The sequence below is a fragment of the Aquila chrysaetos genome, chromosome 19, assembly GCF_900496995.4.
Source record: "Aquila chrysaetos chrysaetos chromosome 19, bAquChr1.4, whole genome shotgun sequence".
NCBI lineage: Eukaryota > Metazoa > Chordata > Aves > Accipitriformes > Accipitridae > Aquila > Aquila chrysaetos.
This window is the reverse complement of record NC_044022.1, coordinates 23592906-23609214: the sequence shown is the minus strand read 5'-3', so window position 1 is coordinate 23609214 and position 16309 is coordinate 23592906. Positions and strand designations below refer to the sequence as shown.

The 16309-nt window shown below is 47.5% G+C and overlaps 1 protein-coding gene across 10 annotated transcripts in view; it reads right to left on the bottom strand.

Moving 5' to 3' along the window:
- Positions 1–7477: 7477 nt before the first annotated feature.
- The window catches only part of TENM4 (teneurin transmembrane protein 4), a 603540-nt gene continuing 594708 nt past the window's right edge, over positions 7478–16309 (bottom strand). For all 10 annotated transcript variants that reach the window (XM_030042633.2, XM_030042636.1, XM_030042637.2 and 7 more), the window contains one exon: positions 7478–14418. In XM_030042633.2, the coding sequence (XP_029898493.1) occupies positions 13660–14418 (759 nt within the window). In that variant the 3' untranslated portion in view covers positions 7478–13659. The remainder of the gene's footprint in view (positions 14419–16309) is intronic.

Here is a 16309-nt window from a genome sequence, read left to right as displayed (position 1 = left end):
CGCTCTCAATGCATGTGTCATTGAGTACGGGGAGTGAGGACAACGAGCCAGACTTGGCAATCGAGAGATACCCCAGCAAGTCCCCCAGCTTCAGGGCATGTGGTCATCAACCAAGGCCAGGAGCAGAGCTGGTCCTGAAGGTGAACCCACAAGAGGCAGTGCACTCTGCCAGCCTTCTTTGGCGGTAAGAGGCCGAAGCAGGCAGCAACCGCGGTGTTTGGACCAAGAATACGCTTGTCAAAGTGACAGCCATGACAACCAAAATGATTTGTGAATTTGAGTTACGTTTGAATAGATTCAATAAAAGATGCTGGGAAAACTTTGGAAATGTCAAAACATGATTTTTTTTTTTTCCTTTATGGATTGCTGAAAGTGATTGCTTTGCATTTTTAAGTGATATTTAAAGAAATCCTCATTCTGTAACAGCCTTTGGGTTACAAAGATTGACTATGGTAAAAGAAGAAAAAGTTCTAAAACATGCCCCAATCATTCTGTACAAAACCAAAGGTTTGGAGTGAGCTTTTTGTCATTGTTTAGCCAAGAAATTCTCCAAATTCTCCCTTCCAGTTCTACCTGACCTCCTTTCTCCTCCACTTTTTTTCAGCAGAGCAACAACTGCACCAGGAAAGGTCTGCTTCCAGGAGACTAAAATTCAGCTTATCAACATCAACGTGGGAGGTCACCTAGTCCAGCCTCTTTCTTCCACTATGAGCCTTAGAAATTACCAAACATTAACATTTCATCAGTTAAGGGATTTGGATGGCAGCTCGCACAGTAGCCATCTAAAAGCAATACTGGCTGCGCTGCAAGTCAGCCTTTCCGAGGGTATTTTGAGTGCAGCTGCTGTAGTTAATTCAGGTGCTGGTTGTGACTGTAAGACCATGTAGTCTGACCAGTCCACTAATGACACAGTTGGACTCCAGTCCACTGCATGCTTAGAAAGATGTAAATCCACTGGAGACTGTGAAAAGGAGCAAACCAAACAAGAATGAGGTCTGAAAACGCAAGGAAGAGGGTCTTGTGAGGAAAGAAAAGAAATATTTCTAAATAAGGGGGTGGTATCCTATTTCATGGGCTCCTGTCTTTGAGAAATCTACAGACAGATGTGCAATGAGTGTGAATGGGGCACTGGAAGATCACAGACACTGGGATGAGGGGGAAGAAGTAGACAGGAGCCAGAGCTGGAGAAATGACCCAGATAAGAGCAAGTGAGATAAAAGCATCTGAGCAATATTGATGGGACTCTGATGCTCGTTGTAGTCCCGGCTGAAATGGATACTTCAGCCCATTCCTGAATGAGGACCTTCATGAAAGATGTTTTTGGCTTTGCAATTTTATCCCGTTGGCTAGTTTAGGAGCTGGGTTCCTCACCGCACATTTCTCTTTCTGAGGCTGGGGAGCATTTAATTTCTTATTCCAGGCAGGGAAAATAAAAGACGAAGAGGAAATGGCTGAGTTCAAAAGGGTGGGTTGGGTTTCCTCCATCAAGTTCAGCTGACTTCATTTTACTGTAGAGCCAATTCATCCACTTATCTGAGGTGCCTGCCCGAGGAGGACGGTCCCATGGTTGGAGAGATGGCCAGAAGACACAACCAGCCACCGGCCCACCTGAGACCTCAATCACTTGTTCTCTGTTGGTCGTAGAGGAGTGTGCGGCAGCTGGCTCTTCCTCTGCGTGTTTCAGCTAGAAATCTAAATTTAGGAGGAAGAATTTGGCCATCGCTAAGTAGTTTTATGTTGCAAAATGTAAAAACAGGATTGCTTTTTATGTCTTCCCAAGGGTTTTCATAGAGGAGTTTCTTTTTCCCTACTTGATCATAGAAAATATTAAAAACATCCTTGGACCTGGATAACTCTTTTGCTCAGGTTCACGGCCAGAACCAGAGCTTGTGCCAGCACAGATGGCGTCGTTAGACATGTGAGGGGAATATAAAAAAAAAAAAAATAAAAAGACAAGAAGAAAAGTGCATTTCAAGAGTCGTCAGCCCTCCAACTTTGAAGTGCCAGGGCATGTTTGCTGCAGTCGTTTCTCAAGGTCCCCACAGAATTGCTGAGAGGAAGAAAGCCGTGTTTAGAAAAGCTGCCAGATGACAAGACCTGGGGATGTAGGGCACCGAGCAATCACACGGTGCTTTGCTCGCTCCAAGTGCACCTGCAGGGAGGAGAGGAGGGATGGGGGGGGTGTATGTGTCTTTGTGAGCGAGGGGGGAGAGCGGGAAGGTGTGGAAGATTCTCCTAAATGCTTATAAATACCTGAAAATCCATCTTGTGGCTGCTCCTTTTAAACACACACGCACACACTTTTTAATATATATATATACACACACACATACATTTCTATGTGTGTGTGTGTGTGTGTGTGTGTGTGTGTGTATATATATATATATATACACATACATTTCTATGTGAATATAAAACTCTGTGAGCAGCCCACCGCGCTAATGCAGCTGTGTAGATGTGAAGCCCTGAGTCTCCCAAAGCCGTGGGCATGCAGGCGACCTTCCTTGGTGCTGTCCCACCAAATGCTGGAGGTGGCTTTTCCTGGTGTGACTTCCAAGGTATGCGAGCACTGCAGGGGGGGCAGCACGAAGGTGCGGAGGAGAGGCAGAGCGATGCTGGTGTGCTGTATCCTCTTGCCCCGACTATTTGCCCTGAAGCAGAGCTGGTACAAGCAAGGACTTTTGCTATGAACAGAAGAGGACCCTAGGGCAGAACATGTCCAGAATGACAGAAAAGAAACTCTCAAAGGGGGGCTAACTTCTTACAGCTGCTAATTTAGGCTTCTGGACCAAACCCCAGACATTACCGAGATCCACCAGCTAACGTCAAAAGGTAGGGGTTGTATTTACAGGATAAACCTCCTGTATCTTGGTGTTGGGCCTTGAATGTCTTAGCAGCAAGTCAATGAGATCCTCAAAGTAGTTGCACCCGTGGGCCACCCTTGGGACCTGCTCCTGGCCTGTTGACAATGTTTGGTGTACTTTCTTCCTGCCCCAGGAATGCTTATTCTGGGCGGTATAAATACAGAAACTTTTTAGGTATAGAAATAGGTAACTCTTGACTGACCCTTACTGATCTCCTTGCTCCAGTGTCTCCTGCCATGAGCTTGTCTGTGGCTGGTTCATGGCCACATGCTGATGTGGACTGCCACATGCTGGATTTGGATATCTAATATAATGTGCCTGCCACATGCTGGATTTGGACATCTAATGTAGTATGCTAATCAAGCATCTTCTGAAGTTGTCCGAAAATCAGAAACTCCAGATTATTGCTGCTGCTGAACCTTTTGCTCCCATTTATAAACAAGCTCCATCCTACAGCAAAGATTACACGTAGGAAACCAAAACCAGCCAGTTCTTCCCCAAAGACCAGAGGCAATTCTGGAATGCAGCAAACCCTGGGTTTCAGTCGCATCCTGGTATGAAGAAGACCCTGCTCACCTCCAGTGATTGAGAGACCTGGCCAGCCCGGCAGTGGGTGGCAGTGCCGTTCCTAAATTCTCTTTGATCCTTGCAGTCTGATATCAGCCCCTTTTAAATACCACTTTATTATATGGGAGCAGCTCTAATTAAAAATGCCATCCCTCAGATAGCAAAGTAACGAGATACAATGAGAAGAAAACTCAGCCCAGAAGGAGTCACGCCAGTGAGTGAGTAGAGCAGGGCCTTTGAATCATGGCTTTTTCGTTATTTATCCCCCAACCGTGTGATCTCAGGCCAAACATTTAACCCCAGTGCCTTACTTGTCCGACTTGTAAAATGGAGGTAATATTTTCTGTAGCTGGAAGGAGATTTCTGACGGGAAACACAGCACAGGTATGAAGCACAGCTACTGGAAATGACCGCAAAGTCCTTATTTCTTTATGTGCTCCAAATCAGCTTTAGTCCATTTTTTCATTAAAATCTGGGACCACAGATTACACAGAGGAAGATTTGTAGAAGGCGTTTCATGAACGCCTTGCTGGCTGCATTGTGGAGTGTATTCACACAGCCTTCTGCCAGCCTGTGACCTGCCGTGGCTTATTAACCTGCTGCCTTGATTATCTCCGTACCACTGATGAGCAGTCCTGCTCGTTAAGGATGCTCTTCTGCCAGGCTTGTCACACTCGGCTTCAAAGTTTAGGCCTTGAGGGTTTTGAAGCTCAGATTGATGGTGGATGATGAGGTCTGGTTATGTAAAACTCCTGGAGGACACGAGTATCTCCCGGATGGAAAATAACAGCATAATGATGAGCTAACGGAGCCCTCTCATCTCCTGCTCTTGGAGGCAGAAATCAAAGCCATCGCGCGGTCCCGCTGGCTTGCAGCATCTCACTTGCGGGACCGGCTTTGCTGAACAAGCTCCCTGTAATGATCTGGCCGCCGACTTCCCCTGCCCGAGAAACCCTGGGGTAAGAAAACATTTTCTGACCTTGAGGTTACAAAACTCCGCTCTGTGACTCAAGAGGTGGACTCGGAGCCCCTCGAGCAGCCTGAGCAACGTGGCGAGCCAAAGTCCAAACTCAGAGCTGTGTTTTGGCTGTGGTTATGTTTTATTTAATTCAAGGAGTGGGAGACGAGCTGGTTTTAAGCCCGAGCATGCTGGGTCGTTAACTGCAGGGACGCAGTGCTTGCCCTGTTCCTATATTCCTCCCCATCCTTTGCCGAGTAAATCCTGACAAGATGTGCTGGCAGGGCTTTGGAAGGCTCGTGTTTTTACAAACAACACGCTGGAGGAGAAGGAGGTGCTAGGGCTTGTGGTTTATGTAGTGGGCTGGTGGCTGGAACAGTTTTCGAGGCAGAACCCAAGAAATGCTTTTAAAACATCCAAAATCACAATAATCCATGTGATTCCCTTGCCCGGACTGCCACAGTTTCAGCAGGCTGCATTCAGGGGAGCTCGTCTCGCCCTGGGAATTTCTCTACAAACGATTGCCACTTAAAAACAACTGGTCCAAACCAGAACTGTCACGTTTTGACGAAGACTGAGCTCCGTTGCTTCAAAAGGACACAGTAAGCAGCAGATAATTTTTTTAAAGCAGGTCCCTCTTTGCAAAAGACTCTCCGTCCCTGCTCTCGGCAACAGCTCAACTTTTGTGTGTTTTGAACCCGCATCGTTCTGGAGGAGAGCTGAAGGCGTTGGGAGTGTTAGGTTGCGATCTTGGCCTTTCCCCAGCCTGCGGGTGCGGCTTTGCCCCATCCGCGCTGTGCGGTGGAGGGATGGGAGGGGGCTGCGGCTGGGATTTACCCACCTGGGCTGTCGCGTCGCATCGCTGCGTGGGCACCTACACCGTCTCAAGACGCACATCCCCCAAGCTGGAAAGTCCTGGAGGGTTCAATATTTCACCTGGGCTGCGTGATGTTCTACAGCAGGCGGTGGCCCTGGTTTTGGCCCTGGGAAGGGCCACCAGTCTCACCAGTGCCAGGCTGGAGTGCTTGCACCTATGGGGATGCCCCACCTGAAAGCACATCACTTGTGTTCTCCCTGTGTCCATTTCTCCCATCCAAGTACAATCACCATTCTTTGTTTTCAGTACTTTTTAAGTATATATGAGACGTGGTCCGTGGCTGAGGCTTTAGTTGTTTTCAATGAGGAGTGCAGAAGAGGACAAATTTTTCTGTGCTCCCATCTTAAAAGCAAGGAGAATCTCCTTGCAGTCTCCTGAAAGATAATCCAGATGCCTCCGGCTATGGCTCCTATTAAAAACACGATGTGATAAGTCTACTCTGGCCTATTGAACTGGCATGGCGGGGCGGCTCTCCCGAAAGCACTTGATTTACTACCCATAATATTTTGATTAAAACATTGGTCTTATCTGGCACGACCACATGAGGCAGAGCCAGACCTGGTTCACTGACAATTTAAAATGTTGCTGTTTCCTTGGCTACCCTCAGGGTTTAGTCCTTGGTCCAATGCATTTCAATATAGTTATCAATGATTTAAAGCAGGGTCTTTTCCGATGATAAACCGCAGGTGGCACGACGAGTGATGGACGGCGGGTACCGGCGAGGGCAGGTCACTGTCGCAGGGTGATCCGAATCCCCCGGCAAAGCACAGCGTGAGAAAATGCACGTGAAAAACAGCCCGATGGAAACGAATGTATCTGCGTCAGAGCAAAGGCTGCAAATCAGACCCACAGGAAACCAGAAGCTCAGGGGAGGACTTCAAGGTCACCGTGTAATTGTCTCAATAAGCACTTTCTGTGGCAAGAAAGAAGTGCCCAACGCCTTCGTTGGAGATAAAAATCCCCCACGAGCGCGGGAGCAAGACCCTGCCTTTCTGCACAAGTTAAGTGACAAGTGAAGGAAAGGTGGCCAAACATGCCAGAGGGTGGAAAAATTAAAAATATCCAGCAGCTGGAAAGCAGTCTTTGAGGCTGAAGGAGTTTATCCTTCTTGGGGTAGCAAAGGGACAGCAGAGAGGGGACTTGGTGTCGGTGGGGGGCATTTGCTTTGAGGGATGGTTGGAGAAGCTGCACCGGGACTGATGGCTGGAAGCTGAAGGTCGAGAAACGTGGCCCTGAAACAAAACACATGCTGCTGGTGGAGGGGATAACATCCCACCAGGAACAGCCAAAAATGGGTAGAAACCTTAGGGAAACCTGATATGTGCTAATATCCACCCGCAGTTGGACTCCTCTCACCTAACATAAGACACTGAACTGGTCCCTCTGGCTCTGTTTAGTGCCACAGGAGAAAGAGAGATGCCATTTATTTGCCCTACCGCAGACACCTACCTTCAGAGGAGGGGAATTACACCCAGCAATGCTTGACTTTACTTTTTGTCTAAAAGACCCGATTTCACCTGGTTTTGGAGAGCAGACCCGTGCCCAGGCAGTAAATCCGGATGGCCACAGAGGGACTCCCCACCCGCCACCCGCTCCTACGCTTCACCTTCCCATGAGGTTGCCCCCAAGGACCATGCAAGAATATTTTCCTCAATACACACCTAGCCATGTTTTCTGAAGTTATTCTCCATCTTTTCCCAAAGCATCAGAACAAGCCAGCAGCGGGGCTGGACCAGGCAGCATCAAGGATCACACGAGGGTTTCCCTGGGTCACTGCGGCAAGTGCTGCAGTGGCTTTTCTTCTCCCTCTGGACGAAGAAGGGGATCAGTTGCACATGTCTTCGCTGGACATATCCCAAAACCCAACGCTACCTTGATTTTTTTGCCTTTTTTTGGTGGGGTGATGATACCTTGATTTTTATGGTGCGCAATGTAGTTTCCCCAGTTTGCTTCCCTTTCTGCTAGGGTGGGGGCTTCCCCGGTGCCTCAGGGATGCTCTGAGTCCCCGGCGTGACCTCCCGGATCAGCAAAGCGCCGGGGGCACCTGCGATCCTGCACCCCGTGTACAGGTGGGGGACGTTCCTGAAGATGCAAATTCGAGGAGTGGAGGGATGTTTTGGTCAACTCCTGCACTAGGTCCATCTCCCATGTAAGGACCAAGCAGCTGAGGTGAAGAAATTCAACATTTTGACACACACAAAAAGAAAGCTATTTAAACACAAAATATTCTTTTATTTGTCACCGAAGGCTACACACGGTCACTTTTGTCTGTTCATTTTTTTTTTCTAGAAGGTATCTACATCTGCACTTATTTACAGCCTGGTTGTATTTACACAGTCAAGAATACAGTATTAGAAACACAAAGGTTCGAGAAAAAAAATTTCTCAAAAAATTAGTTCCAGACTTCAGGAAAATTATTACACAGGGTAATGACACGAGTCTCCAGTGCTGGGCTTACAGATGCAGCTTTGATACAAAGTCCTCTTCTCGGCTGGAGCTGCATTGGAAGTCCTCACACAAAATAAACATTTATTTTTTTTTAATAGAAAAGTGTGATTCTTTGATTGGTTATTTCAACAACACCTGCGAACTGTCCAAAAGTTTTAAATTTCTTTTTGGAAAGTTCTATTGTTCGCTTGAACAGTTTCCAGCTCTGAGGAAAAAAAAATTATATATATATATATATGTATATATATTTTTAGTTAATTTTCATTTGTGGTTTTCTATGCTCCCCTGCTCAGAAAGCATTGACCTCTGGGATGGGAGTTAACAGTTGAGCCATGTAATACCTTGTCATGAACACAAAGTTTTATGGCAATTAAAGGAAAGCAGGCAAGAGACACAAAAGGTTTCCCTCGGGCAGGCTGGGTTGTTTTCAGTTCGGGTAGCAGAGATAGAAAAGCGCCGTGGGAAATGGCCCTTCATCCAGGAGCGAGACAGGGGATTCTGGACAGGGTGCTACACGTCCCCATGGTGTCTGTTTAACGTTTGCTCTACAGTCGCAAGTAATTTTATTGAAATATACCCTAGAGATGAAAAAAAACCCACAAAAAAGCTGTGAGTTTTTTTTTTTTTTTTTTTTTACAAAACTCGTGAAAATTCTTCAGTGTAATGGAGGGATTCAAATATCTAACTATTTAGTGATCATAATAAAAAGAGTGATTATAATAAAAAGAGATGCTGAAAAACTTGCTGTCCTGTGGAGGACTGTAAGAACAGCAGCAAAAATGCCCCCGGCCACACTCACCGCGGGATGGAGGATGCTGCCGGCCGAATGGGAGCCAGAATTTATCCCACCAAACCCCAGCCCCGGCACGGAGGCATGGCATGTGGGTTTCCCAGTTTTGGCAGTGCCACCAGAGCGAGGAGATAAAGTGAATAAGATTTAACAAGCAAAGCCATCTTTTTAGCTCCATTATTAACGTGATAGTCTCTTATTTCTCCTCCCCATTTAAAAAGTGGCCGTAGGACTAACCGAGATCCCTGGCCCTGGTTTCAATTACGCAGAGATTGAATCAAAACAGACTGCCGTGCCGTAAATACGAGGGGGGCCCTCTCTGTAAGTCGTAAAATTGAATTCTAAAATTTCATGTTAAAAGCCTTGCCTTTGCATAATGGATTGCACTGCCATCTATCACGGTGACACTTATAAGTCACAGCTGAAAAAGTACTTTATTAGATTTTTTTTTTTTTTTAAAACAATTTTGATTTATTCTGGTTACGCTGTCTGTATAATAGACTGAGCAGAATCTCATGCCGATCCCTACGCTCAATAAAGCAACTACAGATATATTACAGAAATCCCTCACTGTTTCTAAGTTACAGCCAAATGGTGTCTCAGGGACTGCTCCCAATCATCTGTGTCTTTTAAACCCGAATCAAGCATTGAGGCTCTTAACGACCTTCGTCTCATCGGCTTTCGCCTGGTGCTGTTTAGAGTTGTTGGCCCATTTTCATCATGGCTCTGATCAATAGCTGTGATGACAAAGATATGATGAGCTGCGTGATTCCCTCCGGTCACTGCTGCTTAATGATTTTTCCAAGCTCCAATCTTCAGTTGAAAGGGAAAAAAAAAAAAAAAAAAAAAAAAAAAAAAAAAAAGAGCTTGGAGGAAACAAACATTGCAGCATCTCTCGCGATGCCAAATTAGTCTTGCTCCTCTCCCCTCGGGCTGAGCACACGGGATGTTTTTTTGAGCTGCAGAGCCCTCGTGGCACTGGCTCATGTCTGGATGCCACAGCAGGTTGGTCCCATCGCTGCTGTTCCTTCAAATGGAGCAGGTGTCGGCACCAGCAGAAGCTCTTCAGCGCTTGAGCTGTTTGTCCTTACCCACCGCTCACACCGCGAGACGCAGCCCCCGCTCCAGAGTGCTGGACTTTCTCCTCCGAGCTGTGAGACTCGGTCACGATCCTTCCCACCACCCTTCGGACTGGAGGCAAGCCCAGGAGTTCAAAGTAATTTAAGCTACGCCTTTGCGTTTTGAAGGGAAACTCCTTTTGGTGGAGGAGCGAGTCCTCTTTTTGGGAGTCAAGAAAATAGCGACTTCTCAAAGTCAAGCCGTAAAAGCATGTGAGACCACAGTGACATTATCCCTTGGAGATGGTCTGGCATGCAACTGGCCTTTGAAAAAGCATCTAAAGCAATGGGATATGGGGGTTTGTGCCGTGGGATTTGCACCCAGGACCTCCCAGTCTTACAGAAGCGAGGATCCGCTACCCCCACTGCCCGCAAGCAAAGCAAGAAGGGTCGGGCAGCCGCAACACGGCCCCACGGGGAGGCAAACGGGGCGATGCAAGGGCTGGGAAGGGGCTTTGGGGCCATCGGTCGAGTGAAAATGCTTGTGGATAGCAGAGCGCAGTCCCTCGAGGAGGGCATGGCTCTTTGTGTTCACAGCCCGATCCTGCAACTTCCATGGGAACACACTTGAGATCCTGTAGAAAAAGCATTTTTTTCACTAACAAAGGGGGAAATTTAGGGCTTCAGGACTGAAAATGTTTGTTTCTTGTTTTGCCATCCAGGTAGAGTGGAAAGCTTTCACAGACAGCCATCCCTTTTAATTTTTTTGGTTAAAGGCTTTGATAAAGCGAAGAGCAACACATACATATATATACTTTTACATACATATATTTTTTTTCCCCTTTTTTGACATAATGTCCATAGTTCCCGTGTCGGGTGCAGCGCCAGGAGAAGACCCCCCCCAGACCCGGCAGCCAGACGGGCGCAGTCACATCCCACCGCTGCTTGAGGATGCCGAGCTGCCTTTGCCGTGGCGCAGAGCGGGATGGCTCCCGGGTCTAGGCATGCCGTATGCCTGCGGCGGGACCGTAAGACTCTTGAAAAATGGGTGAACTCCTCAAAGTCATTAGCTCGTGTAATAACCTGAAGAGTCTGTGTAAGGCTGTCGAGGTGCCATCTCAGGCCGGCAGGGTTCCAGTAGGAATATTTCACACTCGAATCCCTTTCCCTGGCTGCGTGGAAAGGTGGCCCATTTACTCTTGCACCACTCCTCTTAGCATTAACACATGGATGGGGATGGATATAGAAGCACCACTTCTGTTTGGAGCCACTTGGAGGGGAGCGGTGTAAATGGGATGCACATCGAGCTCTCTCTGCAGTGCAGGTCTTCGCCGGCGGTTTACGCCTTTCGACCCAGCTTCCCGCAGGTCTTTTTTGCTCCGTGCATGCTGTTTTAGACACTCAAAGCCATCACAAGGTGGAAGTTCTGGGAGGAATTTGTCCCTGGTGTGATTCGGGGAGGGGGAAGCAGGGAGCTGGGCAGCCCTGGGAAGAGGGTGCTGCCTCCTTCGAGTAGGTGGCAACTGCTGCTTTGGCCAACACTGCCTCTAATCCCCACCAGCGCATCCTCGGGGCAACCAAGGCTCGCCAAGAGTTTGATACCAGCAACGCAGGCGGTAATGCCACGGCCTTTTAACCATCCCTGGCAGGCAGCTGCCCAAAGCAACTGCTCCCTTGCCAAAGCCAAAAGCTGGCCCGGCCAACGCGTCTCCTCCCAGCCGGCTCTGCTGAAGCCTGATACCCTTTCTAGTCCAGCTGCCTGCGATTCACTCCTGCCAAAGTAATAGAGGTTGCATGCTGCGAGGGGTGGTTCAAAGTACAGCACTGGGTTGCAGCAGCAGCAACGTCACCCTTGCTGCAAGCAGGAGGGACCACCAGAAAATCAGGACCATACCGGCGGGTGGCCCCAACGTGGATCAGCCCTGGGACCCTGCAGCCGCCAGAACTCTGGCCACGCAGGCAAAGGTAGTAGGGATTGGGAATTGGAGGAGGAACAGTCTGTTGGGGGGAATTTCCATCCCATCACCTTCCTCCTGGCAAGCACCCGGGAACAGACAGGCAAGGCAGCCGGAGCTGGCAGCCGGCATCTATGGGGAAACCACGATAGCACTGGGGCTGCCAACATTTTGCTGCTCGAGGAGTGCATGCCCAACATACGCCCCTGCTTTATCTTGGGGGCTGGAGCCTGCAGAGAAATATCAGGCTGTGTTGGAGGATGTCAGTGGTGGTGGCAGGAGCGCAGGAGGGCTGGCTCTGGGGACACTGGTGCATTGTAGGGCTCCGAGTAAGGAAACAGCCTTGGCATGGATTTGCACATCTCGGGTTATCTCTCTGCAGAATCGGGAAGCAAAAACTGAAGGAGGTGGAATAAAAAAAAAAAAAAAAAAAAAAATCAGGACCGAGATGTTCTCAGAGAGACGGTGAGAGCTCTTAGAGTCAGGACATGTGCAGGTGTCAGTGTGATAAGAGACGTCTATTTGGGACCAGGGTTGGCCATCTCCAGCCGGAGCTCCAGCGAGAGGTGGGGTAACACCTCCGCCTGCCTGCAGGAATGGCCCTTGCTACCACAGGGCTGCTTCAGGCAGGGAAGAGGATGCTAAGCTCATCTCCTTGTTCCCTTGAATTTCAAGGACTCTTGCAAATACCGGAGCACAGAGGTTATGTGAACACAAATTACATTAGCATGCCGAGTAACTTTGTCAGCAGTTTCTTATTAAAGCACTTGGTCCCCTCTGTAGTGGGCATTTCCATTCAACCTCCCCCTTCTTCGCTGCCTACCGTCAACTGGGCTCTCCGCTTAATTCGAGCTCGTGTAAGAAACAGTGAGAGGGTTGATTCCAATATTCTCCTTCTTGTCCCACCATGCACAAGCTGTTGCTACTTATTAAACATTTTAAAATCCCTGCTGCCAAAGTCCCCGGGAGACATTTATCTGCCATAGTCATAAACGACTTGCCAGCATGCTACTCAAAACTGCATTTCCCAGCCAATAAATACAAGCTCCAGCATCAGGAAAAGCAGGGTTTGGCTTGCTCTAATTTTCAGTGGTATGTCACTGGGATACTATAACTACTTTCAAATTCAAATCAGCTTCCTAAAAATTAACTGGTTTTATCAGATACAGCACAGTGGACTGTTAAACACGTAGCCTCGTGTACTGAAACACTATACATTTAATGAAGTTATGCCATTAGCAAATGTACAACATGGGTGCATTAAATCCACCTATAGAACAGCTCTACGTATGAGAGAGAGGATTTGTTTTAGCTTTTCTCAATAGAGCAGGAGTCCCTTTCTTGGCTTTTGCTAGGTTTTTTAACTAAAACCAGGATTTGCGCACACACAAAAAACCCCCATAAAGTATCTATTCTCATAATGAAAAAAGACTGATTTTTTTTCTTTTTTTATTCCAGTTCAGGAAGGAAGAGAATCATCTTGCAAGTTAATATAATCAGCTCCTTTGCCTCTATAATCTACTTCTGCTCAGCAGGAGCCCCCAAAAAAACACTTTATGTCCCAAGTGAAACGTGAAAACTACTTGTAAGGTCTCTTTTGAGGCACATGATTCGGACGGTCGCTTTCGGAGTATCGGAATCAGCGTCGTCTTCCATCTCCTTTCTTCCCGGGAAGAGCTCTCCAGCATGCCACGGGCCCCCCCGTGTTTCGGGTGGAAGGCTATCTGTCCCTGCCCCAAATCAGAAAGGGTTAGGATGACACAAGTTAGCACAGACACCCATTTCGCACTTCACACCTAAGGACGTACGTTGACGACTCCCCACTTCAAATTCCTCACAAAGGGGGGGAAAACAAAACAAAACAAAACAAAAAGGACAAGAGACAGTAAATTTCACTGTGATCACACTACGGCAAAATATACCTTCTGTTCATTGCAAAAAACGCGTGAAGGCCAAATTAAAGAGGGAAAAAAAAAGTATGTTGCATGAGTTACAGTGCAACCGTATTATTCCTTCTCTTTCTATTTTCCTCCCCCCCCGCCTTGTTCAGTTTAGAAAAAGGATTGAGTACAACACAGTCAGGTAAGTGGCCACAAAAGAGTAGCTGTCTTTGGCAAGAAGTCACCGCATCGACCCTCTCTGTCACCTTCTGCCCATTTCGCTCTGTCTCATGAAGTGGATGTTGTTGGCGCTGTCTGAGAGTTCGGGGTACTGCTCCACTGAGATCACAAAATAGCCGTCGTAGCCCTGTACCCGGCCCGTGTTTAGCACTTGTTGCTTCTCCCCTTCTGTCCACGAGCGAATACCCTCCTCCCCATCCCGCAGTCTCTGCTGTTCCCGGGACCAAGCTTGGGCGACAGCGCGCTGTCGGGCCAGCTCCAGGACACGGGCCTTCTCCTCGTCCAAGGTGGTCCCGTAGCGAGTGTTTAGACACAGCGCACCGTATTGGAGCTGGATGTCCGTGTAACGTCTAGTCCTTCCACTTAGCACTGTGTTGATCTGGGACACTGTCACGTTCACGCCGTTCTCCAGGGTCCTCCGCCCACCGCTGAGGCCCAAGATGGACAGGTCGCCCTCCGACGGCCCTTGCTTAATGAAATAGTGCGTGTCCACCCCATCGATGGTGAAGTGCAAGTTCTCCAGGTAATGGGCGTTGTTCAGGATGGCCGCGATCCTCCGCCCGTCCTCATTGGCCACACTGATAATGTCGGTGGCCACGCGCCCGTCCTTCATGGCGAACTTGACGCCTTTGCCGAAGATAGAGCCTCCAGAGGCAAAGTTCTTGTTCTTCTTGACCTGCCGGCACCCGGCGATGCTGGAGCTGTAGATCCGTTCAAAGCGCTCAAGAGTGACAAAGGCCTTCAGCTGCTTCTGCACTTCACATTGGACCCCCAAAATTGACTAAGCAGGGAGAGAAAGAAGAGAAAGATGTATTAGAAAGAGAAACCTGATGATACAAAGGCATTAATAGTGTGCTGGAGACCAGCAGAACATCCTGGAAACATCTCATGAGGAGGTCCATTTTTTTTTTTTCCCCTTAACACCTTTTTTCAGATTTTTACTTCTTTTTAATGGAAGAGATGTGTTGTCAGGTTATTCCCCCTAATGCTCATTGTTTCAATAAACTGAACTGTATTTAATCTCACAGACTGAAGGATGTAGATGTAGAAAAGGATTTTTTTGCCTCAGTGGTATGAGGGTCTAGTTTGGATGTGCAATCATTTTGTGCTTCAATGTTCTTTATCCACACATAAGAAATCATTCATCTTGTGGCCATGATGCTTTATAAAATGCTTTCAGTTTTTCTGTGAAAAAGTGTGGAAGTATTTGTAAAAGTTCCCTCTAGTTTAACTTCACTTTGTAACTCCTTATGCTATCTTCAAAAGCCCTGCAACACAGGTATGACCCTCAAAGTGGCCATAACCCCTCTGTATCCCATTTCAACCTGGCCAAAGCAGGTCGTTCAAAACTCAAGGAAGGCCCTAAATCCAACTCCTATTTCCTTGCAAACCCTCTACAATGTGCCATGCTCCCTGAGCTAAGGCCAGCCACACCTGATGCTCGAGTTTTGGGTTATACTGAAGCAAAACTGCTGAGAGACAACAGCCTGGATCATTTGCAGTCAGGTACAATACAAAGTCACTTTTGCTGTTAGTGTATAATGGAGCAAGCACACAGCGAGTCGGCAGCTCATCATTACTGCAAAATGTCTTTGGAAATGCTCTTATCAATTCATGGCGGCGCAGGCTTCTTACAGACCCCTGTTCATGAACAATTATTTGCTCAAATTTCAAGCAAGAGGATGCTACAACAAAACTCTCCTGGCACTGCCAATGGCTCAGTTCAATAATGTAATGACATCCAGGATTAAAAATAGGCTACAAAGAAAAGTTTGCTGCACTCCAATTATTTTGAGGAAATTTAACATCCATGAAGGATGTTGCCTTAAACCGTCCCCAAGCTGAAGGCTCACATCCTTCCCCGGGTGCAAGAAGACAAATCAGACGATGCAGGCATATCAGCGTGGACCTCTCAACTAAGACTCATAACATGGCGAGGGAAGGGAAATATACCCTTATTTCCGTGGTGGCCATTTCCAGGGAAGGGTCTCAAAGCATTAAAGAAATAAAATAAAAGATATAGCATTGCAACTCACTCAGAGGTTATGAGCAGTTTTGATCTATAAAGGAGAAAACTATAAGGGAACAGAGGTACACAAGTTCAAGAACACGTTTGTGGTTGTAAAGCATCAAAATACGTAGGACTGACTTTTATTCAAAGTGCCAAGCAGGCTGGCATAGCTCCTCCTTTTTGCCTTTTGATTAACAGTGTAGTAGTTGGAGCAGGAACCAGTCACCCATGAAAGAGGAACTCTTTCTGGTTCTCCCCTTACTGCCTGCGGGGGATCTCACACACAGCCTAAAGAGTGATATAATTAACAGACTGATAGGAAGCCGAGCCTAGGTCCCCTGCCAACTGCACGAGTACTCTAATTATGTAAAAAATGGACATAATTAATGCAGATGTCACCGATGTTGGACATGGAGCAATTAGGTTTCTAGGCTCCATGAAATACTTAGTGTTCTGAATAAGTGTATACTGCACAGCCTTGGTTAGCTATTTCCTCCTCAAAGAGGTTTAAGTGGGGGGGTATTCTTCTCAGGTGCATCTCATACGGATGGACTCTAGGTGGTCCCACTACCCGATGCCACATCATTGCTCTTCCAACTTGGCTCAGTAACTTTTAGAAGTGATGGGAAAAGGCATTTCTCATTAGTCACGCTGAATCACT